The 24935-nt window shown below is 40.8% G+C and overlaps 9 protein-coding genes across 9 annotated transcripts; 7 read left to right on the plus strand and 2 right to left on the minus strand. All coding sequences in view use genetic code 12, as the record gives it.

The window, feature by feature from the left end:
- Positions 1-272: 272 nt before the first annotated feature.
- RJT20DRAFT_97512 (Zn(II)2Cys6 transcription factor domain-containing protein) lies at positions 273-3389 on the plus strand (the record flags this gene model as incomplete). Its single annotated transcript, XM_064921678.1, has 2 exons — positions 273-357; positions 436-3389. The coding sequence occupies 2 exons, from the start codon at positions 273-275 to the stop codon at positions 3387-3389; spliced, it is 3039 nt and encodes a 1012-aa protein (XP_064773886.1).
- Positions 3390-6646: 3257 nt separating this feature from the next.
- Positions 6647-7705, plus strand: PPH21 (phosphoprotein phosphatase 2A catalytic subunit; the record flags this gene model as incomplete). The annotated part of the gene is made up of 1 exon (XM_064921633.1): positions 6647-7705. The coding sequence occupies one exon, from the start codon at positions 6647-6649 to the stop codon at positions 7703-7705; it is 1059 nt and encodes a 352-aa protein (XP_064773887.1).
- Positions 7706-8330: 625 nt separating this feature from the next.
- On the plus strand, positions 8331-10239 carry RJT20DRAFT_50728 (uncharacterized protein). The gene has a single exon (XM_064920420.1). It carries the CDS (start codon positions 8787-8789, stop codon positions 9933-9935), a length of 1149 nt encoding a protein of 382 aa, XP_064773888.1. The 5' UTR covers positions 8331-8786; the 3' UTR covers positions 9936-10239.
- Positions 10240-10388: 149 nt separating this feature from the next.
- Positions 10389-11565, plus strand: RJT20DRAFT_50767 (uncharacterized protein). The gene has a single exon (XM_064920421.1). The coding sequence runs from the start codon at positions 10526-10528 to the stop codon at positions 11114-11116; it is 591 nt and encodes a 196-aa protein (XP_064773889.1). The 5' UTR covers positions 10389-10525; the 3' UTR covers positions 11117-11565.
- A 389-nt stretch (positions 11566-11954) lies between these two features.
- On the plus strand, positions 11955-15680 carry TFP1 (H(+)-transporting V1 sector ATPase subunit A). Its single transcript, XM_064917439.1, has 2 exons — positions 11955-12017; positions 12343-15680. The coding sequence occupies exons 1-2, from the start codon at positions 12015-12017 to the stop codon at positions 15544-15546; spliced, it is 3207 nt and encodes a 1068-aa protein (XP_064773890.1). The 5' UTR covers positions 11955-12014; the 3' UTR covers positions 15547-15680.
- RJT20DRAFT_129178 (uncharacterized protein) lies at positions 15681-17376 on the minus strand. Its single transcript, XM_064917440.1, has one exon. It carries the CDS (start codon positions 17094-17096, stop codon positions 15714-15716), a length of 1383 nt encoding a protein of 460 aa, XP_064773891.1. The 5' UTR covers positions 17097-17376; the 3' UTR covers positions 15681-15713.
- Positions 17377-17804: 428 nt separating this feature from the next.
- On the minus strand, positions 17805-19461 carry RJT20DRAFT_50790 (uncharacterized protein). Its single transcript, XM_064920422.1, has one exon. It carries the CDS (start codon positions 19328-19330, stop codon positions 18212-18214), a length of 1119 nt encoding a protein of 372 aa, XP_064773892.1. The 5' UTR covers positions 19331-19461; the 3' UTR covers positions 17805-18211.
- A 1383-nt stretch (positions 19462-20844) lies between these two features.
- RJT20DRAFT_50799 (uncharacterized protein) lies at positions 20845-21943 on the plus strand. Its single transcript, XM_064920423.1, has one exon. It carries the CDS (start codon positions 20951-20953, stop codon positions 21929-21931), a length of 981 nt encoding a protein of 326 aa, XP_064773893.1. The 5' UTR covers positions 20845-20950; the 3' UTR covers positions 21932-21943.
- Positions 21944-22368: 425 nt separating this feature from the next.
- On the plus strand, positions 22369-24934 carry CDC53 (cullin). The gene has a single exon (XM_064920425.1). The coding sequence runs from the start codon at positions 22511-22513 to the stop codon at positions 24830-24832; it is 2322 nt and encodes a 773-aa protein (XP_064773894.1). The 5' UTR covers positions 22369-22510; the 3' UTR covers positions 24833-24934.
- Position 24935: the final 1 nt, after the last annotated feature.

Genomic DNA, 24935 nt, shown 5'->3' on the forward strand with positions numbered 1-24935 from the left:
GGCTACTTCAGTTATTTTTAATACACTAGTTACCTCGAAACTGTAGTCCCATACCATTACCTACTTCACCATCACCTTCACCATTCACCGACCTTTTCCGATCAAAATCCCCACAAGAATTATCACCTTGACAGTCGTTCCCAATCCTTTGACATCACACTGTTCATTTTTATCATACCATTTCAAGTCATAACCAGCAAAACACCCAAAAACGTCTATTTCTAGCCCATTTCTTCTCCCTTCATACCACCACATGTTCACCACCTTCCAAGATGATGTTCCAGAATGACTCCAAGTTCCCTAGCGCTCCTCCAAACTCATCGAATCCGACAATCATGGACTCACCGTTCAACCAGAGTACCATCCACAACCCGTACACACAATCTCAGAGGCTACCACATCCCCATGGCCATACTCATCTCCACGGCTTCGAAGCCCAACAGCTATTACATCCCGCTGGTTTCGCCTCAAACTCGATGAACAACCATACAATCAACCAGAACATCTCCGACGTGAACTCCGATATCAATACCACCAACAATACCACTGGAACCCAGTCTATCTTCCGGACCAGCTACTCTCCAGAACCTCCATCTTCCTCGGGAGTTGACTCCAGTATTACCAACCTCTTTTCAAATGCTCCCAACACGTCATCGTCGTCCATCTCCAAGCCTGCCGTGGTAACCAACAAGCATGTCAACCCCAGTGCCGTTCAGTCCTCTAACAAGAAGAGAAAGTCCAACGTAAGGGCATGCGATGCCTGTGCCATCAGAAAGGTCAAATGTGAAGCCAGAAGACCCTGTAACCACTGTGTAGCCAACAACCTAAACTGCACTCAGCTCAGAGAGAGAAAGAAGTCGGGGCCCAAGAATCTCCACCGTAAGACGTTGGATTCCATTAACAGTTTGAGTGAAGTCATCGAGATCAACAACGGAAAGCCAGTAATGAAGAAAAGGCCGTCCTTGTCAGCCACTCCAAGTGCTAACAACGTAATACCAATAAAAGAGTCATCCAATGAGGCAGAAGACGACCAGCTATCGCTGTCAGCTTCGTCTGTCGCTGTTTCCTCGGCACAGGCCACAAATATGAACCCGACATCATCGAAGGGCTTCGAGAATAATACGGCAGCAGAGTATAAGGTCACACCGTACAATTTGATTGAAAATATAGCTCTTATTGGTGACGAGCCCATAGTATTCGAGCTTGTCAAGCCGTTGACTGTCCAGTCGTTGGTAATAAACTATATGAAGCTTATCGAGTTCATAACAACCAATTTTCCAAACTATCACCATCTTCCAAATAACCCATTGCACCTGGAGATCAACCTAATGGAGCACCACGACGATATGATCTTTCTCTCAAAGCTTTTGATCGTACTTACCGTAAACCTAATCATTTGTGAGATCTTAATCAAGTTGAAGAAACAGAAGTTCCGTAACTTCATCAAATACCCCAAAAAGAACCTTCTTTTCAGGAATTTCAAGAATTACAAGAACCTCCTCCACTTCAAGTGCATTGAAGTCAACACTTTGATCGAGAAGAATTTCATTGTGCCTCCCATCATCCCTCAGAACAATGCTAAGAACTTGAATAACCTCAACCTCAACCACATCAACCAATATCAGATCTACTACAATTTGTCATTGAGTTCCTTGCACTTATGTAACTACTACCACACATTGAACTTGACTAATACCTTGAACACCACTACCAGCAACGACAACAACTACGGAAATGAGGCCCAGGAGCACCAGAAATTGGTAAACTTAAGAAAGAGTATTGCCTACTACCAACTCATAAACATTAAGTCAAATGACAGTGCAATCGTAGTCCAATTATACGAGTTGTTTGAGATGCTCTTTACCTTCGAGAGATACTACATGGTTTACTCTTCTAACAACTACAACCTCAACTTAGTCAGAAACACTGATATAATTGTTCATTTGAATTCCCGTCGTTTCCTCAAGTACAAGAGTGACAATATCAACAACCTGTTCAACTCCAACTTCCTCTTTGAGTTGATTCTGATTATCGATGATGCCAATGACGTAGATCTGAATATCCTTGGGAAGTTGGTACGTTTCTCCAACTTTAATGTTAGCCTTAAATACGCCGACTCTGATGCTTCAAGATATCCTTCACTAAGAGACAAGATCAGAGCTTTAAACAGTGGAGACGAAGTCCTCGAAGTCATAAAGAATGTGCTTATTTTCAAGCTTCTTGTGACCTTCCCATTGAGTTTAGAAGACTCCAAGAGAGAACTTATTCAGATAACCAAAGACTTCAATGCCAGCTTATCGAAATCGGATACCGATTTGTTCAAGTTGCAGATTTCGAACTATCAGCTATTGCCTCATATGCTCCATCTTTTGAAGATCCTCTTAGAGATCAACGACGACGAAGCCAAGATTAAGATGGAACATGACCTCACACAAGCTAGACGAATAGAAAATGCCCAAGAAGATCAGATTATTGTAGAATTCAGTGACAATTTGATCAAGCACTTCCCCTTCTTCAACAACATCAACAAGCTTATTCGTTCGGAAAAGCTACTCAACCTGTGGTTCTTGAATCTTGCTGAGAATCGCCAAAAGTTGAAGGAATTCAAGAAGATGAATGACCACAAACAGTTACTTGAAAGAGAGTTGATCAAATCGCAGGATACAAATATCGACGTATCTATTAACCATCTCTTAGAGGAATTAGATGCCACAAAGTTGATGATAACGTCAACTAATTCTTCAGTACCAAATTCCACGCTTGTGACGAATTATCCTAGTCCTGAGGTTGCCATTAAACAGCTCCCAAAAGCACACAGAATGGTTCCAGATGACGAAGAGGACGAGGATGAGGATGAAGAGGGCTATTTCTCGATTAATCCTGGTCGTCCAGCATCTATTCCAAATGCTGTGGCCGCGCGATCGACACAGATGGCATCGAGGGCTTCTTCGGCAGCTTCTACGTCGTCATCTCATTCCGTGACGAGTGCTACGTCTGTAGAACATGGGACTAACTTGCCTCCGGTGTCTTCAACAACCACAATGAAAAACGAGAACGTAGGCATGAACTCATCTGGTTCCAATAATATGGCAATGAGTGCTAGTACCAAAAATCTATATAACTTGTTCACCCAGATCAACGAGGATTTCTATGGTGGAGGAACTAGTGGCTCTTTGACCAATTTACTTCAATTTAACAGCACTTATTTGGGTGGAGTCGCCGCTAGTCCGACTGCTAACCATGGAGGAATCACTGGGATGACTCCAATGAACCACAGTATGAATACTCCGAGTGTCCATCTGCACAGCAACCCGAACATAAGTAATAGTTTGGGCCACAGCAACAAGGAGGAAGATATCAAGTTGACTCCTGGTCAATTTCTAATGTAACTTTTTCACGACTCATGTTGTTCAATAATGATTAAAATATGGCGTTTGCCTTTATGTATGATACGATTTGTTTCCCTTCGTATAGAACTAATAAATTAATAGATATTGAGGATGTAGAAAGCGAGTGATTGTTAGTGGAAATTATACGTCTTGTTCTAAAACTAACTGAATCATCCGTTGGTTTGCCAACTACCAATCCAAATATCCTCTATGGAATGTAGATAGCAAATCTTCTTGGTAGTTATGGTAGCATATGCATATTAAAAGTCAACAAGATACAATACATTACCATACCTCGTCAACTAGTCTCTTTCACAGATTCCTTCAGTCTTCGACTAATCTCTTTCGCAGGCTCCTTCAGCCTTGGACTAATCTCTTGCGCAGGTTCCTTCAGCCTTGGACTAATCTCTTTCGCAGGTTCCTTCAGACTTGGACTAATCTCTTGCGCAGGTTCCTTCAGCCTTCGGTACCTATCAACAATGCATTGGAAAAACTTAAAGAGTGACCAAAGACATTGAAGTAGATCTACCACAATGTCTATACGTGACGACATATCCCTTCTGGAAGCCACAGACATATTCTCATAATTAAATGCTGCGTCAAATCCATGAATGAAGGCAGCGTACCCAAATGAGCAAACTTTACCAAGAAAATATTTCAACTTATTCACCTCAAGAGGATTTTGGTTAGCAGAATGTCTCCATAAAATGGTAAATAGGACAGCGTGATAGGACCGATGAGTGATTTTTTTTTTACAAGGTACCACTCGAAGATATTATAACCTCCAGGCAAGTTCTCCAATAAAAATAACACCAAAATAAGCGAAAGAAAGATGTTAGCAGAAAGCATATTGACAATTGAACTCAGCGTTATCAACGTTTCACTTACTAGTTGTATTTAGAAGTATCAATGAAGCTTTCAATCCCTTTATAATTTGCATGGATTAAGATCAAGAATTAGACAGGCTGCTAAACTTTCTTAAATATATAAATTCGTTGTAATTACCAGTTGGTTTGCATTTCTAAACTTTAGTGCCGTACCGTGTTTCATTTTGGATAAGAGATCTTGCATTCCTTACAAAATGTCCCAAAAAGGAAATTCAATTACAATGATTACAATGGAGACTGCAGGCAAATCCACGCTTAATGATTGCCGAGATGGGAAGAATAGACGAAAGGTTGTCTTTCATGTTGTTGGGTTGATTGTGTAGCTAGAGATGCTGTTTCCTATATGAGCATTCTTTGGAGCCATTCCAGAACGTTAAATAGGGGAAGAGGAATCACTAGTGGCTTTTCATAATGGTAGATATACAACCGTTGGTGCTTCACTTTTAGATATCAGTCCTGTATGTACCACCGGAAAACGTCTGGAAATCAAAGGCCCCTGACGCAATGCATTAAGATTCAGACTTGACATGTCAAGCATTGGGATGCAATGGCAAGCAAGATGGCGTTTGCTTTACGAGTACATTGTTGAAACGAAGACCGTTATTTAAAGATGGTCATTCATTCGATTTTGGTCAAGGGGCATGGAAAAGTGCCAGTGAAATCCGATATTTCGTGCAAAAAGGATATTGGGAGAGGGGAAGCACTTTAAGCCTCTGTTTCTTCTATTTTCTTGGGCATTTTCCGTCGCATTGAGTCGTTATATTTGACCGAGGTGGAAACAATGGATCATTGAACACTGTGGGAAGCTTACTAAGGGTAACGTATTACCAAAGGAAGTATAAAAATAAGAATAACGTTGGAAAATCGGACAGAAGACACACCAATGCAAGTCAATGTACAGTAGATGTCAGAAGTTTCGTCTATCAAGTGCGTTTCAGACATTTCTCACGTCATTGCACCTAAGGAAAGAGAAGACGGGTACCACTAATTGGGTGTTGAGAAACAGTGACTAAAAAGGGGGAATTCCAGTTCTATATGGTCCCATACTGATCTAAACCATTCCATCCCTGCATTTTGCATCAAAATATGTCATTTCTTATCGACACCTCCGACTGAATTAAAACTTAGTATCGTACGTCATGTTCAACGACATAGAACCTGAAACCGTTATTGTCACGTGATCATGCAATCATTCACCCACACAATTGTTAGAATCAAACTCTGTGCTGTTGTTGAGGGGGTAGGAGAAATTAGATGTAGTGCCAAGGTAGATATAAGTCTCTCTAGTAGAAGTCTATTATGCTTAGAAACTATAAATATAATTATACTAAATTAGCTTAGTCGATGGCACTCCAAGAATCCTTATATACAAAATGTGCATTACTTTTTCAAGGGAAAGCGTTGTGTAGACATAAGTAGACATCACAAGATATAGATTGCTTCTTGACATATTACTTGCATCTGCACCCAAATCTCTCACTACATATCAATACAACAACAACAACAAAAGCAGCATATAAACACAAATAACAAAAGCACTCACTATAAATATAACCCAATATATATACACCTTCTTATTGATCATACGTGCAAAGAAGTCATTAAGCTTAGTCATTATGCTTGAGAAAGATCATTGAGATAAAGCAGCATCACTAAAACAGCCATATCTATCAGCAGACACAACACCTCTCAATCTCACTTCTCTCACATTCACTTCTCTCACTTCCCACTTCCCACTTCCCACTCACACCACACCCAATCCGACACTTAATTAAACCACCAGACACACACTTCTCACTCTCATTTCAGACACTCCCACAACATCAGACACTGACACCTCTCAGTTTTCTCACATCGCCACATGCAGGCCCCTCTCACAACAACGACGGCCAGAAAAATTTGGACATTTTTGGAGGTTGAAAGAACCAAGGATCATTCGTGTGCTCAGGTTAGAACCATCAGTAGAAACACGCATAGATCGAATCCGTGAGCCGTAACCACCGCCATCGCGTCCATCCGTTCCCCAAGTGTGCTTTTCCACCATCATACCATCGATTTTGCACGAAATCAAGCTCAACCGCCCAAGTACTGTAGTCATACCAACCACAGCAGTTACAACCGAGTCTCGTCGACCAACGCCATCAAACAGCCACGAAAACACATCCAATCGGGCCATAACTGCGTCAGCATCCATAGAGACCCCATCTTGCATCCATCTCGAGTTTCATTAACCCAAAAAACGGAACTTCAACCTGTTTTCTTTGGTCCCTTCTAGCATAGCATTAGCAGCAACAATAGTGGTTGTGTCAAGTCAAGTACTAGCACGCTATTGATCAGTTCTATTCAAAACAAACACAAAAAAATCTCATTATGGACTTAGACACAGACGTACCAATGGAGGACGTCGAAGATTTAAAGCACAATGCCTCGGAATCTCATTCTGCCACTGGTGACGCTACACCAAGCAATAACAACACCACCAATGCTCATAAGAAACAAGACTTGAACCCCACTTCAGTGTCACAATTGGACGAATGGATCGACAAGTTGTCCAAGTGTGAGCCATTGTCTGAAGCCGACGTCAAGAGATTATGTGACATGGCCATCGACGTGTTACAATTCGAAGAAAACGTCCAACCAGTTCAAGTACCAGTTACCATCTGTGGAGATGTCCATGGTCAGTTCCATGATCTCATTGAGTTATTCAAAATAGGAGGACCTTGTCCAGACACCAACTATTTATTCATGGGAGATTACGTCGACAGAGGATATTACTCCGTAGAAACGGTCTCATACTTGGTGTGCTTAAAGGTTAGATACCCTAACAGAATCACCATATTGCGAGGCAACCACGAGTCTCGTCAAATCACCCAAGTGTACGGTTTTTATGACGAGTGCTTGAGAAAGTATGGTTCAGCCACAGTATGGAAGTTATTCACAGACTTGTTCGACTACTTCCCAATCACGGCGTTGGTTGACAATAAGGTCTTCTGTTTGCATGGTGGTTTATCGCCAATGATTGAAACCATCGACCAGGTTAGAGAGTTGAACAGAATCCAAGAAGTGCCTCATGAAGGTCCTATGTGTGATTTGTTATGGTCAGATCCTGACGACAGAGGCGGATGGGGTATCTCTCCTAGAGGTGCAGGTTTCACTTTTGGACAAGATATCTCTGAGCAGTTCAATCACACAAACGACTTGAGTTTAATTGCTAGAGCACATCAGTTGGTCATGGAGGGTTTTAGCTGGTCTCACCAAGAGAGCGTGGTGACCATCTTTTCGGCCCCTAACTACTGTTACAGATGTGGTAACCAGGCTGCTATCATGGAAGTCGATGAACAGCACAATAGACAATTCTTACAATACGACCCTTCGGTCAGACCAGGCGAGCCCACGGTTACCAGAAAGACTCCCGACTACTTTTTATGATGCGTCCATGCCTTTTTTTTCATTGTTTTCCTATACTGTTATTCTAGTCCACGTACTTGCACTTTGTTAATGTTAATCAGTTTCTTATTACACTATTATTATTATTATTATTTTATTATTTTGTTGTTGTTATATAACACCGTTTCCGCGTGAGAGTTCGTGGATGATTTTCTCGTCCATATAGTATCTACGATATTTTTCTTTGGTTCTTCTACTTTTAGTCTATAAACGTATCAATTGAAAATTTGGACTTCCAGCGTAGAAAGGAAGTTACCCTATTGCTTTAGACACTATTTCATTAGGCAACTGGTTCACTAGCTAGCTTGTTTGAAACTCCCTTATTAACTGGCACTGGTATAGCATTGGATCCCATCTACTAGAAAATTCAATAAAGAGCAATGAGCGACTATACATATATGAGGATTACATACTTCAAATACGTTTAATTAAGTGGACTTATACGTTTATGCTATGTGCAGGTTCTATTAACATTTTTCAGCCAATGTCTTTGACCACTTATACACGGCAAGGTGGATCCCATGAAAAGCTTTTCAATTTTCGCCATTGCAGCGTTGTTATATTCACCGATGAGTTAAGCAATATACTACATACGTAAGCATTCAACTTTTTGTCGGTCACTCAACCCACTTTTCCCTTTTTTGCATTTTCTACCTTAACATGGAGACAGTGCTAATATACAGTACTTTATATTGTCTACTTACACTGCTTCCAATTATCAATCACCTACAACGACAGTTATTTACACTATTTTTCTTTCAAACTGTTTCCTTCCAACTATACTTCATTCTCGCAAATCACCACCTTCCACCTACCAACTTTCACCCCCGCAACTCCTCCTCAACCCACTTTTCTCCCAACCTTATCCTTCCATACCACTCAATATATCTCCTGCAGATAGACCCAGCCAACCAGAAGCTCGAATTTTCCAATTATTAAAAAGTCCAAAAAGCAGCCAAAACAGCACGGATTGAATAAGCCGTTCACGTTCATAGTGTTTACATCTGTGTGACTGTAGTTAATATCCATAGCGTAAACACTACGACCATTTCAGAAATCCAGAATGCTCAGAGTTTCAACCAGGCCCTTGGCCAGACAATTCGGGTCCAGATCCATCTATACTTCCGTTCTCGAGTCAGACTTGAATATCACCAAAACCGGTAAGGTCAATGTTGCCGTTGGTTCTGGAGGACGTTCTTCGAGAACCGGATACACTGCCACAGTCTTCGGTGCCAGCGGATTCCTTGGTCGCTATTTGACCTCCAAATTGGCCCGCCACGGTACCACCACCATCGTTCCTTACAGAGATGACATGAAGAAGCGTTTCTTAAAGGTCACTGGAGATTTGGGAGTGGTGAACTTCGTTGAATTCGACGCCAGAAACTTAAAATCGATCCAGGATTCCGTTGCTCACTCGGATATCGTGTTCAACTGTATCGGTGTCGACTACAATACCAAGAACTTCTCCATGGCCGATGTAAACATTGCCCTTACCGAGAGAATTGCACAAGCAGTCAAGGACGCTGGAGTGCCTCGTTTCGTGCACATTTCGTCTTACAATGCTCACCCAGAATCGAAGTCTGTCTTCTACGCTACCAAAGGTATCGGTGAACAACGTGTCAAGGAAATTATTCCAGAAGCTACAATTGTAAGACCATCGCAAATGTACGGTAGAGAGGACAACTTGTTGAACTACTTGGGACCAAAATTGAAGATGTGGACTCCAGGTAAGAACTCAAAAGAAATTTACCCTATCCATGTTTTGGATGCTGCCAGAGCTCTTGAAAAGATTGGTTTCGACGACTCCACTATTGGCCAAACCTTCGAATTGTATGGTCAAGAAAAATTGACTTACTTGGAAATCAGACAAATGATCCACGGTATCACCCAAGATTTCTCCAATGCTGGACCACTTTCCTACAACTTTGCTGACTACAACTTGCCACTTCCAATTGCCAAATTGATTGCGGAAGTGAAACAATTAGCATACTGGAAGATGACCAACCCAGACCAAATCGAGAGACACTTGATCAACCAGGTCATTGACCCAACAGCCAAGACATTCAAGGACTTGGGAATCGAAGACACCACCAGATTAGCTGATGTTTTATTTTCATATGTAAAGCAATGGAGACATCCATTGATCGCAATGAAGGGTGCCCCAACCAAGAAGGAGTTGGAGAGATTGCGCCAACTCGAACACTTCACCTAAGTGTTTGAACACTCTGATTGTATATTACATCACGCATTATCATAAGGGGGTCAATTTGCGGTCTATCGGCTGTGGATAGGATAGTACCATGGTCGCCAAAGATCACATGGTACCAAAAGACAAAAGTCTTTGGATGGATTAATATTTCTTCCTCTTAGAATATAAGTAGAATGGTCTATTGAAGATCACGAGAGGCTCCCACACTTCTACACCTTTATATTTATATATCTGCATATCTTCGTTTGTTATTAGTACCTCAATATAAGTATTGATAGTCTAATCACAAGTATTGGAAGTAAGAAATACCACTGTAGTGCTTAATATGTATTATGACTACCAATACTGTTAGAGTCGGACACATCGAAATCAGTAAATCTACCTCTCTCCTAGTGATATCTCGAGTGTACTACATTTACTATCTCAGGTAGATGCTTATTTAGAACATTTTTGCAACTTCTGTGTGTTTATTATAATCTCGGAATATTCCGAAAAGAGATAAGAGTGAAAAATTCCGATATACCAATCTTCACCATTTTTGAAGATGTACAACTTTCTTTCTTGCCCATTGCTTTTACAGTATACTTCTAGCCATGTCATATACGTTACCACCAGTAAACTTGCTCTCGAAGCTTTCCAGAGAAGAGCAGACTGAAATTCTCGGTCATTTATTTGAACCGTGTGAAACGTTATCTTCGTTTATTGTAGAATCAGTTATTGAGAAGGATTCCCACCATAAAACCTACAAGCAATTCATAGAAACAGTAAGAAAAGAACTACTCGAGTACCTTAAGAATGCAGAAAATGAATCATATAGGTCAAATGCTCCAATAGACCCAAAAATCTCCAAAATCATAGCTGCCCACCCTCGACTTGGCGGCTCCTCTAAAACCACCAATGTCAAATTGTCACAACATTCTTCTGCCGAACAGAAATCACTCGAATCCTCGTCTAAGGAGGATGCAGAGAAATTGATTCAATTGAATGATCTCTATGAATCAACGTTTCCTGGCTTACGATACGTAGTGTTCGTTAATGGACGTTCCCGACCAGTGGTAATGCAAAACATGAAGGAGAGAATTGATAGAAATGACATCCATTTAGAGAGAGTCGAATCCTTTGAAGCTATGTGCGATATTGCTCTTGACAGAGCAAGAAAATTGGGAGGCAGTGAAAATTTATAGAGTCATATATATATATATAGACATGTTCAAGACAGTTTTAGTGACCGTTTTAGGGGACTTTGGAAGTAGGCTAAATATTCATATTCACATTATAACTTCAACAATATATGACTATATATGCAATTATGTTTATGGTAGTGCTGCAGCAAGATCGATTCTTCCGTTTCACAAAACCAATTTCTCCTAATAATGGAAAACTATAAAGATGATTACAAAAGGATGTTTTCCCTACAATTTTGTTTGCTGATGTATTTCTTTCACCAGTATTCAATGATACCACACTTGTATCACATACCTTCTATCTTCTAGAGTCTTTTTATTTGTACTCAAATTGTATTCAAATTGTATTCAAATTGCCCATTTCCACTTCCTACTAACAGTCACCTCTTATAGTTTCTGCCCAAATATCATTCTCCGATAAACTCTCTCTTTGTCTCTCCCTCACTCACTAGCCCACTCACTCCCTCACTAAATTAAAACCTCTCACTATTATCAATCACTATGTATCTCTCTCCCTCTAATCATTTTTCCGCACTACGCCCACCTCTCACACTAATCTCTTTCCTCACAATCTCTCACAATCTCTCACAATCTCTCACAATCTCTCACAATCTATCACTAATCATTCTCCCTCAGCGCCCATACACACGACACACTCTCACTTTCACTCTCACTTTCCCTCTCACTTTTCCGCTCACTTCCTCACTTCCACTCAATACTACGGCTCCGGGTAACGCCTCTGTATCTCCAATCCGCCATCTTTTGAGTGTTGGACACGACCAATTTCGAAATCTTCAGAAACGAGGTTTCACTAATAAACCAGTATCTATTGACCCCTTGGCGGTTACAGATAAGTCATAAGTAGGCACCAAACACCTGCAAATCCGTGTAGAAAACAATGGTACGTAACACTGATGCGGTAGAGAGATCAATTGACGAAGAAAATGGGATAATTGTCTGGGGAACGTGCCAAATTCGTGTCGTCCAATACAGTAAATGTGATATCCATTCGTTGAACAGAAGGTGAATGGAGGTTGGTCAATTCTCCACCGAAAATCGGACAAATAGCTTGGTTTAGAAACGAAGTCGATTAATTTGGTTGGATTGAAACATCTACCCAGAAATAGCACGGTTTATACCAAAGGATTGGCCATTAATTTGTGTATCTATTGATCTCACTAGCTATGTTCAATCTGTAATCGCCCACTTACTAACATCCCTCCTAGGCTGGTGCTTTAGAAAACGCTCGTAAAGAGATCAAACGTCTCTCCTTGGAGGACGCCGATGAATCGCAATATGGTCAGATCTACTCTGTGTCCGGTCCTGTTATCATCGCCGAAAACATGATTGGTTGTGCCATGTACGAATTGGTTAAGGTTGGTCACGATAACTTGGTTGGTGAAGTCATTCGTATCAGTGGTGACAAGGCCACTATCCAAGTTTACGAGGAAACCGCTGGTGTTACCGTTGGTGACCCTGTCCTCAGAACTGGTAAGCCACTTTCTGTTGAGTTGGGTCCTGGTTTGATGGAGACTATTTACGATGGTATTCAAAGACCATTAAAAGCCATTAAGGAAATGTCTCAATCCATTTATATCCCAAGAGGTATTGACGCCCCTGCTTTGTCCAGAACTGTTCAGTACGACTTTACTCCTGGAAGTCTCAAGGTTGGAGACCACATCACTGGTGGTGACATCTTCGGTTCTATTTACGAGAATTCCTTGTTGGACGACCATAAGATCTTGCTTCCACCAAGAGCCAGAGGTACCATCACCTCTATTGCCGAATCTGGTTCCTACAATGTTGAAGACACCGTCTTGGAAGTCGAATTCGACGGAAAGAAGAGTTCCTACTCGATGATGCACACCTGGCCAGTTAGAGTTCCAAGACCAGTTGCTGAAAAGCTTGCTGCTGATTACCCGTTGTTGACAGGTCAAAGAGTTTTGGACTCCCTTTTCCCATGTGTTCAAGGTGGTACCACCTGTATTCCAGGTGCTTTCGGTTGTGGTAAGACTGTCATCTCCCAATCTTTATCCAAGTTCTCCAATTCTGATGTTATTATCTATGTCGGTTGTTTTGCCAAGGGAACGCAAGTCTTAATGGCTGATGGTGAAGACAAAAACATCGAAGACATTACTATTGGAGAACAAGTCTTGGGTAAAGACGGTCTTCCAAGAGAAGTTGTCGCTTTACCAAGAGGAAGAGAGCTCATGTATGATGTCACTGAGGAAACTCAACACAGATCTGAAGAGGTCTATGGTTCGGCTTCTTACACATGTAACGCTACTCACAAGTTGATTGTTCAGACTAGCCAAAGAGTTAATGTTACCAACCATATTATTAGAGGTGAAGCTCACACTTCTGTGACTTACTTCGAATTGAAGGATGTCAAGGCTGATAACGGCCGTACATTGAAGTTGGTTAAGCAAACTACAAAGTCATTCCAGCACAGTTCTTATGGTCCAGAAGTTGCTGCTGAAAAGGCAACTGCTATAGCCGAAAGCATTTCAAAGACTCCTATTAGCTGGGTTGTTGAGGCTCGTGATGTTTCTCGTCTTTGTTTGAACGCTCGTCGTGCTACTCAACAGTTATGGTCTCCTGTTCTCTTAGAGAAGGAGGTTTTGGGTCCAATGATTGCCAAATTCGGACATAACGCCTCAATTGCTCCTTATATGGCATATTTAATGGGTCTTTGGGTTGGTGATGGCTACTCTGATAGAGCCGCTTACTCTGTTGATAGTGCTGATGTCGAAATTCAGGAGCGCATTAGCCATTACGCCAGCTATGCTGACTTAACTGTTGATATTGCCAAGTTCAAGAAATCGCGTGATGCAACTGTTAGTTTGCACAGCAAGAATGTTCAAGGTAAGGGTGTTCGCAAGAATGTGGGTACAAACAACTTGTTGTGGAGTTTGCTTGCTGAAGTTTGCGAAAGAAAGACCAACGAAAAGCTTTACAAATTTGTTCCTTCCTTCCTTCGTTCTGAGAGCATTGAGGTCCGTGAACAGTTTATTGCTGGTCTTGTTGACTCCGATGGTAACGTCAAGAGAGATGATGAATCAAACACTTGTATCAGTGCAACTGTGAAGACTATCTACCCCGCTGTTAGGGACGGTCTTGTGGCTGTTGCTCGTTCCTTAGGTATCCCAACCTCGGTCCATCCTGAGGCTGGAAAAATTGTCAACGGAGTCAATCTTCAAGAGACTTATGCTGTTTGCATGACCAGATCTTCTCCTTTGGATTCAGTTCTTTCGAAATGTTCCTCCTCTCGTAAGAGAGCCGAAGAGCCTCCATGCGTAAATCGTTCTGCTCATGCTTACAATTTCCACATGACGGAAAGAGAAGTTGATGATTATTACGGACTTACTCTTTCTGAAGAGTCTGACCACGAATTTTTATTGTCAAACTTAGCTTTAGTTCATAACTGTGGTGAGAGAGGTAACGAGATGGCCGAAGTTTTGATGGAATTCCCAGAATTGTTCACTGAAATCTCGGGTAGAAAGGAGCCAATCATGAAGCGTACCACTTTGGTCGCTAACACTTCTAATATGCCTGTGGCTGCTCGTGAAGCTTCTATTTACACTGGTATCACATTGGCCGAGTACTTCAGAGATCAAGGTAAGAACGTGTCTATGATTGCCGATTCCTCTTCCCGTTGGGCTGAAGCTTTGAGAGAAATTTCTGGTAGATTGGGAGAAATGCCTGCCGATCAGGGTTTCCCAGCTTATTTAGGTGCCAAGTTGGCTTCTTTCTATGAGAGAGCTGGTAAGTCCGTTGCTTTAGGTTCTCCAGAGAGACTTGGTTCCGTTTCTATCGTTGCTGCCGTCTCCCCAGCTGGTGGTGATTTTTCCGATCCCGTCACAACCTCCACCTTGGGTATTACTCAAGTTTTCTGGGGTTTGGACAAGAAGTTGGCTCAAAGAAAGCATTTCCCATCTATCAATACTGCCGTGTCCTACTCAAAGTACACTAACGTTTTGAATAAGTACTACGACTCTAACTACCCAGAGTTCCCAGCATTGAGAGACAAAATTAAGGAAATCTTATCTAATGCCGAAGAATTGGAACAAGTTGTCCAATTAGTTGGTAAGTCTGCTTTATCTGACTCCGACAAGATTACTTTAGATGTTGCCTCTTTGATTAAAGAAGATTTCTTACAACAAAACGGTTACTCCACATATGATGCATTCTGTCCTATCTGGAAGACTTTCGATATGATGAGAGCTTTCATCTCCTACCATGATGAGGCTCAAAAGGCTGTTGCCAACGGTGCCCAATGGTCCAAGTTGTCTGAAGCTACATCCGATGTCAAGCATTCTGTTTCTTCTGCTAAGTTCTTCGAACCATCTAGAGGTGAAACTGAAGGAAAAGCTGAGTTCAACACTTTGTTGACCTCAATCTCCGAGAGATTTGCTGAAGCATCTGAGTAAACTCAATTAGTTGCGCTTTACTTCTTTACATTTACTGCTTTGTCCATTTTTATTTAATCACATTTATTTTGAAATTCATTACTCATTTAGTTCGTTTCTACGTCCCTAGATAAAACAATATCTACAATAAAGTTATTCAGTTATAAACACGCATTGTAGAAACAACCTTAATAAAGAGTTCTTGCAGTCGTCGAAATGCAATTCCATGAGTCACAGAAGCAATCAATAAAAAAGTCGACTGCTTGGATCATTTGTCTTACGTCTTCGTCCAAAGAATTTACAATTGCACTTCCTCCAATCACTTCTACTTCCTGGTGTTGATCTGATTTCATATAGTTTAAGGCGTAGTCGTCAAAAGCAAGGGCATGAGGAGTATATAATGGCTCGGTTATTGGCTCTGGTTCATCAGCAATCATAAAAGTAGCATTTGAAGAATGAGCCAACTCTCTTTTAGGCGAATTAACTAGACATGATATTGAACTATTTGGCTTCAAGTTCATCTCCTCGATGATTTGAGAGTAATTAGGGAAGCCTGATGTAGGCCTAACAACTCTCAACATAGTAGGAGACCGTTGAAGGGAGTCGCTGGTTCCCTCAATCAAGATAGGATCCGATATCAGCTCTGGCACTAGTTCAACTACCTTCCTTTTGAAAAGCCACCCTGTCAAGGAGGAGACTATTGTTGTTGTTTGTTCCGCTTTCAGATGACAGTAGTTATCTTGTTGGTAAGCGTGTCTACCAGCTATAGAAATTTCATTGTTATGATGCGAGTCACTTGGTCTCCATCTGACAAGTCTCTCTTCCATGAACTCTTGAAAGTAATCCATAAGGGGGAATATTCTATTCTGTCTCTCAACTATCTCTCCACGAACTGTACCTCCTGGTTGTAGTCCTGTGACATCAAAGGGAGGCTCATGGGGAGATTGGATCATCGATTGCAAATTTGGGAATGGTAGGGGACTGTCTCCATTGAAGTCATCAGTTTCTGGGATAGTTTCTATGTCAAAATAACTAGAATCAGATCCAGATATTTGTCGTATTACAGCGCTTCTGGTGGAGTTGTAAAAATCTTCGTAGGGAAACTCGACTGGACTGAACTCTCTGTGGATTGTTCTAAACTTACCGTTAGATCTAATCATCTTCAACGATTTCTTTGCTGACAATTGGCTATATTCCAAGTCTTCTACAGCTCCATCTCCATCATTTTCATGGCCAAGGCTGCCGATCGCCAAGGAGATTCGATTCCCAAATAATTGTTCATTTATATTGTTCTTTGTCGGAGGACTTAGGGGTGATTGCTGACGGCGCTTGCTTTCTCTTATGGAGGAAAACGGTTCCAAGGCATGACTGGAGGGATGGGATATTTGAGACCTTCTAATTTCATTAGAATGCACTCTTAAACCCCTGGATCCTCCGTTTATGGGGAAAGTGAAAGACCTGTAATTCTTATGTTTATTATCTCTCTCACATGGCTGACACAGCGGTAGAGCAGAATGAGGAAACTGCCGTGCATCATCCTGACGTTCATCAAGTTGACCTTCCATGACCATAAACAATAATTGGAGTGAGTACCTCACAAATCACAACTTTCTACAACTCTCTTTGTCCCTGAAGGGTTATGGTTAAAGAAGAGACATTATTCATATAAAACCGTTGCAGCCATTTGTAGACGCTGTAGCAGAATTTACCTAATTGGTAAAAGACCTGTGCCGCAATATAAGACTTTCTAGAGAAGCCATACCGCCGTAGTGAAAAATTATGAATGAAGTTCGAAGTAGTAAGCTCGTACTAGTATTACTAGCAAGCTATACATGATGAGAGACATCTACTTTCGTCGCTATACCATAATGGCTTTTATTAACATATATACGGACATAACATTCGATAAACGCGGGAAGCACCTATTTAGAATGAAACAGTTTCTAAGAACTAGAATAATAAACCAAGACTAAAGTAACAATAATTCCGAACAAACTCTGGGGAATCCCCGAATAGCAACAATACAACACTCGTTGTGAACAAACTTCTTTACTCTGCAATTGACTTTATGATCTGCTTACAGTGTCTTTACATTCATCTACACCTGATATCTTCTTATTTCTGTTCTTTGGATGGAGAGCCCAATGTCTCTTGCAAAATCATCAGAACGTCATTTAATCTCTGTCCGATTACTTGGATCTAGCTCTAACCTTCCGTCTCTTTCTCTTAAGTCTTCTAACTCTCTTTTTTCTCCACTTATTTCTCATTTTGAGTTGATTAGTGTATGGAGAAAGAGAAGGGAAAGGAAAAATATTGCACTATGGGAATGTAATACTTTTTATAACAAGTGAGGAGTTGCGGGACAAGCCAACGTCGAATGACACTGTAACTGATTTTTTGAGAGGCATTGTTTTGTGTGCAGGTGATTATCGGTTGTTAAGTATGGTGTGACTGTCGTGCACGTGCATTCTATTAGGGCTCAGGCAGAAAGTCGCTCGCAACCCTAGCTCGTTTGTAGCCCTACGTTACTGTAGAAATGGTGCTATAATTATTGCTACAAGGACTGAATATGGTATTTCATGATAAATGGGGTTGGTATGACGTAAAAGGAGATGTATATTTTGATCTCATTATCTCTTGTTCTATGTACATGCTGATATTCATTTAAAGTGGAGTTTTGCTATTCTTACTCAACTGCATCGTTGATCTTAAGATTCTTATTCAATCTTGCAGTCTCTTGCTTCAATGCCTTCAACAAGTCGTCTTTCAAGTTACCCATATTCAATTGACTAGTAAGATCCTCAATTATCTCTTTTGAGATGATAATTCTCTCTTCCTCTTGGACATGCTCGACCAAAACGTCGGAGGAATGTTCCTTTTTGTATATCAGGTCTAAGTCATTGAGTGTCTTGAAAGCTAAATGCTCGGTGTCAGAAATTGTAGACTCGTCACTGATAGCCTCTAATTTGTAGTTCTCGCCATCTTTCTCTTCGACTTTTTTGGTGTTTTTGCTATTCTCTAAGAGATAATTTAAATGTTTGACTCCCATGAGTGCCTTAACGTTACAATACAATCTGTAAGCGATATAGAATCCTGGAACGTTAGGAACCACAGGAACTAAAGCAAATGGTAAACTGATAGGAATACCAATGGCGCATAAGATTGAGTATTTGAGGTGCTTGGAATGAGCCTCATCTCTGAAGTTGTATAATTGTGTCAAGATAGTAGTCGGTTTCTGAAAAGAAGGGTGATACAATGGAATTGGTTTGACTTGATCATGCTTGATCTGCAATTCTTGTATTTGGGTTTGAACCAATGCTGAGGTGGGGTTCTCCAATTTCAATTTCTTGTTGACCTCCTCAATGGATTCTTCATTGATCTCTCTTATCATCGCCAGTTTCGAAGGAAACGATTTCAAGCAGTTTTCCTCATATGGAATTGTGCTTAACAACCTTTTGATGAAGTTAGTGATCTTGATATTGACTGACTGTTTCGAATTGCTTAACTTATCCCAACCTTTGGTTGCAATTCCCATGACCTTTGATTCGATTTTGGTTACCAACGGGAATTTCTGTTTCTGTGTGCTATCGAGTATGGTCGGTTTGTGGTTGCAGTAAATATATGATCTAGAAGTGGTGATAGGAATAGAAAGAACGTAGATGGAATCGTGGTTTATGATTTTGGCCTTATCATCTTGAGATACCGACGATTGAAACCTTTTGGATGAAATAATGCTAGCAGAGTATATGAACTTAGAGCGTACTATTAAAGTACCGACCTCATGTCTACTGGCAACGGAGAGCATTCTGTTGTAGTGAAAACAAGCAATGGATAGAAGCGAAAGCCAAATCGAAGCCACTGAAAAGTGCAAAGAATGAAACTGAAATACACTGAAATAGTGGCACTCAAGAAAGGACGCAGGATCACTTGAGTGAACCGATTTGTGAAGCTTTCTGCGAGATAATGGGCAATTTACAGCAAACTCAACAGCTAACTCCAATAACACCAAATGCACTTTTTCTCCAATAATTATTGTAAAAGATAGCTATTCATAGTCAATGACAATGTTTAGCGATAGCCCATACTACTGCTGTAAACAGTAGAACCAAGAATCAAGTCATCATAGTAAGCTGTAAATATCACTGAAAACCTGCGAAATACCCTCCTGTGGCAAACAGTCCTTGCATCTAAACTGCAATATTCTCCAAACATTAAACAGAACAGGAAATTCGATAGCAACAGAAAAAAGAAGAGCCAGAAGCGAGCTGCTGGTAAAGGAGCGTGCGGCTGAGGCACGAGAGAGACCATTTTTGGTAGTACGACTCACTGTAGTGAAGGCATGGATGTCGTATATAAAGTTGGCTCTTGGCATGATCTATATTATATCAGAGAGAGTTTGAAAGAGTAGCTACGGCTACATTGAGTACAAGGGTGATGATTTGGGGATGGTTTCCGCTGGTTTATCTGCTGCAATCAGTCTCGCTACATACATGGTTCCTTTAAGGTTATTTGGAGGGAGGAATAGTCCTGCACGAGTTTGTTGACGTAAGAAGCTCTTTTTCACAGCCATTTGCTGTTATTATAGAATAAGAAGATGGTGCCAAGATACAATGGAGTAAGCTGGTTTTCATTGCTAGATGGAAGACTGAGAGCTTCTTGAGAAGTCGGTAGGAGAAGAGTTCAATTCTAAATAATTTCCCTCTGACGTCATGAACTTCCTCATTCTCTTATAAATTTGTTATGTTACTGCGAAGTTTTGTCAATTTTCAGCATTCGTATAAACCTTATGTTGAAGGAACCTTCCCCAAATATGGGAATAATCACCGTGTTTAACAACCACAACCCATATAAACCGCTCACAGATCCTAAATTGCTTTCATACATTTTTTGCACAAGAACAGTACAATAGAGCAATCTTCGAATTAAAGCCCCCATCTTCCGTTTTCCATCTTTTCGCAACCGAAGCTGACAGCCACGGCCATATATAATATCTCATAATATCGACATCCTTAACCATACACCCTTCCTCTTAAAATTTCACTCATTCTATATTCAACTTCTCTCTGACCAATCGCATAACTTCTACCATCTATACCATCACCTCCTTCCTCTTTCTTTCGGTCTCTACTGTTCCACGATATCCATAACTTAACAGGGCCAAGACACTGCTCCGCTATATACAGTACAGCAAATAAACCGCTTTTGGATTTCATCTTCTCCTATTTACATGAAATGGACTTGTTTAAAGGTAGAGATAGTCTTATACTACAGAGCATAACTGATATATTTAGAAGATAAAACGAACCCGGCTAGCATTTGTGAACATTTCAAGCCAACTTCGGTAACAATCCAAAGTCGAACGTTTACCATTGATTGGCTCTAATTAACAGTTACTTTTTTTTCTTAGTATCAACATTCAGCGGTTATGACAGAGCCGAACTCCGGAAACAACTATTTCGCCAGTAATGCCAATAACGTAGGGATTAAAAGCAACGGAACTGGAAACTCCAACTACTCAGAGACCGCCAGAAGGACAGCCGCTGAACGGGGAGCCCCCGAAAATGCGTTTGAGAACACTGAAGTCAACCTCTACAATCACATACCGAATATTGTTCCACCATACGTATTGGATACTTTATCAAGAGCTCACTATAAGGATCAGTTGAACAATACAAATGTAAACTCAACAGAGCAAAGTGAGACAAACCCATCATCGGTGAAGTCTGTGCATTCAAAGCAGAATGATGAAGACCAATACCTAAGCTTTGCAAACGACCCATACGTAAAGTCAATGAACCAAGACTGGAACAAGTTCTTGAACTCAGTTGAACAACCGAACGCTTATACCAGAGACAAGCTCTATTTGGACAAGGATTACTCAAAAGAATGGAATTTGGATGGCTCTTGGGATGGTGACAAACGTTTAAGAGAAGCTCTCGTAGGAACTTTATTTGGAGACGATAAAACAATAGTACAAGAGAGAGCAGGTTTCTTTCTGCGTCTAATAGGACGGGGTATAAGAGACGATAAAGACAACCCTAGAGTACGTTCTAAAGCAGGTTATTGGATGTCTGACGTCAAAAAACAAGATATGATCTCCAGCATCAAAAGAACACTTGTACGGAACCCCTTAATTCCTTTATTTTTAAGAATCTTAATCATTATCTTCTCGACATGTGCCTTGGCACTTTCATGCAACATCTTTGTACTTTCTCACCACAAGTATGAGGGCAATTCTCTTCAAGAACAGCCAAGTACAATCATGGCTATTGTGGTGCAGTGTTGTGCTGTGGTTTATGTTATCTATATTGCATATGATGAATATCATGGTGAGCCATTGGGTTTGAGAGATCCCCTAGGAAAGATGAAATTGATTATGTTGGACTTGTTGTTCATAATTTATTGAAAATACGAATATTCTGATTTTGTATCAGAAACTGGTGAAACTATTGAGTTTGAATGCTCTACACTTCCCAATTACCCATACACCCATTTTCACATACTCTACAATTCTACAACAACCATAAAAACCACCTCAAACCCGATACTCCAGGTCGTGCGCGTACCTCCTTTTTCCTCACTATCAATTTTCTGATCCAAACGCTCTTTACAACCATTCACCTAGAGTTGGTATGGTGTTTGCTTGTTTCTAGTATTAGGAGGTATATACACGGAAGTAAAACGGGATTTAAGATCAATTGAGAGAATAGACCGACGTTGTGATTGGATTCTAGTTAGTTGAAGTTTGCATTACTATCATATATTAGTACTTATTACCCACTGTCCACCAGAGTTACTCGTTCTTTTGTAAGGTCTCGTAATTGGCTGCTTGAAATAAAATTGGAAAGAAGCCCCATTTAGACATCGTGAAGTGAAAAGACTTTTAATTTATTCAAGAATAAATTGCTCAGAAACACGACACTCCCGTCTGTATCATTTCAGCACAGCGCTTTAACTCGTTCATTCCAGCATTTTTCTTTTCACCATGTCGTTTCCCTCAGCCAGCGACCTCAACGCCACTTGGAGCTACATCCAACCAGGGCTAGAATTCATCCTCGGTGCTCAGGGCGATCAGGGAGTCACATCCAAGATGTACATGAACTGTTATACGGCTGTTTATAATTACTGTGTCAATAAGAGTAGACACGGAGCCACTGCCACGTCCATTGCTGCCAGTTCAGAAAACAATTCGTACGCTTTGGCTGGTGCGGAGATTTACAATAAATTAGACGAATACTTGATCCAGTTCATCAGAGGATTATCCAAAGAAGCAAATGAGTCATTTTTGGAATTTTACGTGAGGAAATGGACCCGTTTCACCATTGGAGCTGGGTACATGAATAATGTATTTGATTACATGAACAGATACTGGGTCCAGAAAGAGCGTTCAGATGGTCGTAGAGATGTCTACGATGTTAATACTCTCCTGTTACTTAAATGGAAAAGTGAAATGTTCAATGGAAACGCTGACACATTGGTTTCCGAGGTGTTGACTTTGATCCAAAAGCAGAGAGACAACGAAATCGTAGACACTTCCTTAGTCTCAACTGCAATAAAGTCATTGGTATTCTTAGGTATAGACACACAGGACTTGAAGAAGCCTAACCTAGTGGTATACATCAACTACTTTGAGCATAAATTCTTGGAGAAGACGGGTGAATACTACAGTAGAGAAAGTGCACAGTACCTCCAGGACCACAACGTCGTGGACTATATGAAAAAATGTGAGTCCAGACTTGCAGAAGAAATCTCCAGACTGAACAACTATCTTGAAGAGCATACTAAGAAGCACCTTCTCGATGTGTTGCACGTAGTGCTTATCGAGGAGCATGCTCCCGAGATGTATGCGCAGTTCTTAACCTTGTTAGAACAAAACGAAACAGAGCATATTCAAAGAATGTACAAGCTCTTGTACAGACTCCCTAGAACCCTTGATCCTCTTGCTGATACTTTAGAACAGTATATCAAGGACCAAGCTGCAAAAGCCTTAGAAAAGATCAAGGCGGCCTCCGAAACAGCTCAAAGCGACGGAAAGCCAGTTAAAAGAGCTGCTTCTGGTGCTGTTGACCCCAAAACCTATATTAACACACTTATTTCTGTATATAACCAGTACAATGATGTTGTGGTTCAAGCATTCTCAAAGGATACCAGGTTCATCAAAGCTTTGGACAATGCCTGTCGCCATTTTATGAACAAGAATTGCATTGCCACACCTACGCCAAAGTCTAGCTGCAAAACTCCAGAACTCTTGGCAAAATATGCAGATGCATTCCTTAGAGGAACCAGTAAGGAATCTGATACAGTAGACATGAGTCCTGACAATCTTATGGTTGTTTTCAAGTTCTTAAATGATAAGGATGCATTCGAAGAGTATTACAGGAGGCTGTTGGCAAAAAGACTTATCAATGGCAACTCCAAGCTGGACGAAGAGGAAGAGAGCATTTTGCAGAGACTCCAAGAAGAGAATTCAATTGAGTATACTTCTAAAATGACGAAGATGTTTTCAGACATGAAAGCCTCAGAGGATTTAAAGAGTAGTGTGAAAGAACATATTTCTGAAAGTGTCGTGAAAGATTTCAACCCGTTGACGTTGGCTCAAAGTATGTGGCCATTCAATCACTTGGCCGACTACGAACTTAAAGTTGCACCCGAATTACAGGATCCTTTTGACAAGGTAGTTGAAATTTACGGAGCTAAACATAATGGTCGTCAACTAAAGTGGCTTTGGAACCACGGTAGAGCTGAGTTGAAAGCCAACTTGGCCAGAAAGGGGAAGCCGCCATTTCTTTTCACAGTCAGTAATGTTCAGTTGATGATTCTTGTGGCGTTCAATAAAAAGAACACCTACACATTCAAGGAGTTGCATTCAGTAGTGGGGACTGCCAAGCATATATTTGAAGCACACTTATTGCCATTTACAAAGTATAAATTGATTGACCAAAGTCCAGTTGGAGCAGAATTTGCTGGAAATGATGATACTACATTTACACTTGTTGACGAATACAAGTCGAAGAAGTTGAGAGTTAATTTCATCAGTGCTATTAAGACAAACGAGACCAAGACAGAAGAGGACGAAGCAAGTAAGGAGATTGACGAAACGAGAAGAAACTACCTTTCTGCTTGTATTGTGAGAATTATGAAGAGTAGAAAGACTGTCAAGCATAATGAGTTGATCAATGAGGTCTTGCCACAGACTTTGTCTCGATTCCAAGCGAAGATTATCGATATTAAGCGTGTCATCGACCAATTGATTGAAAAGCAGTACATCCAAAGAATCGACAACAACACATATGAATATTTGTCATGATACTACTGAATAGCTTCCTACTAGAAGCCTACTCGTCCTAGATAAGTACTCATCTTACTGTATATTAATGAATATAAGCGTTGCATGAATTACAAGTATATTA

This window comes from Scheffersomyces xylosifermentans, assembly GCF_036884685.1.
Source record: "Scheffersomyces xylosifermentans strain CBS 12540 chromosome Unknown RJT20scaffold_5, whole genome shotgun sequence".
Classification (NCBI taxonomy): Eukaryota; Fungi; Ascomycota; class Pichiomycetes; order Serinales; family Debaryomycetaceae; genus Scheffersomyces; species Scheffersomyces xylosifermentans.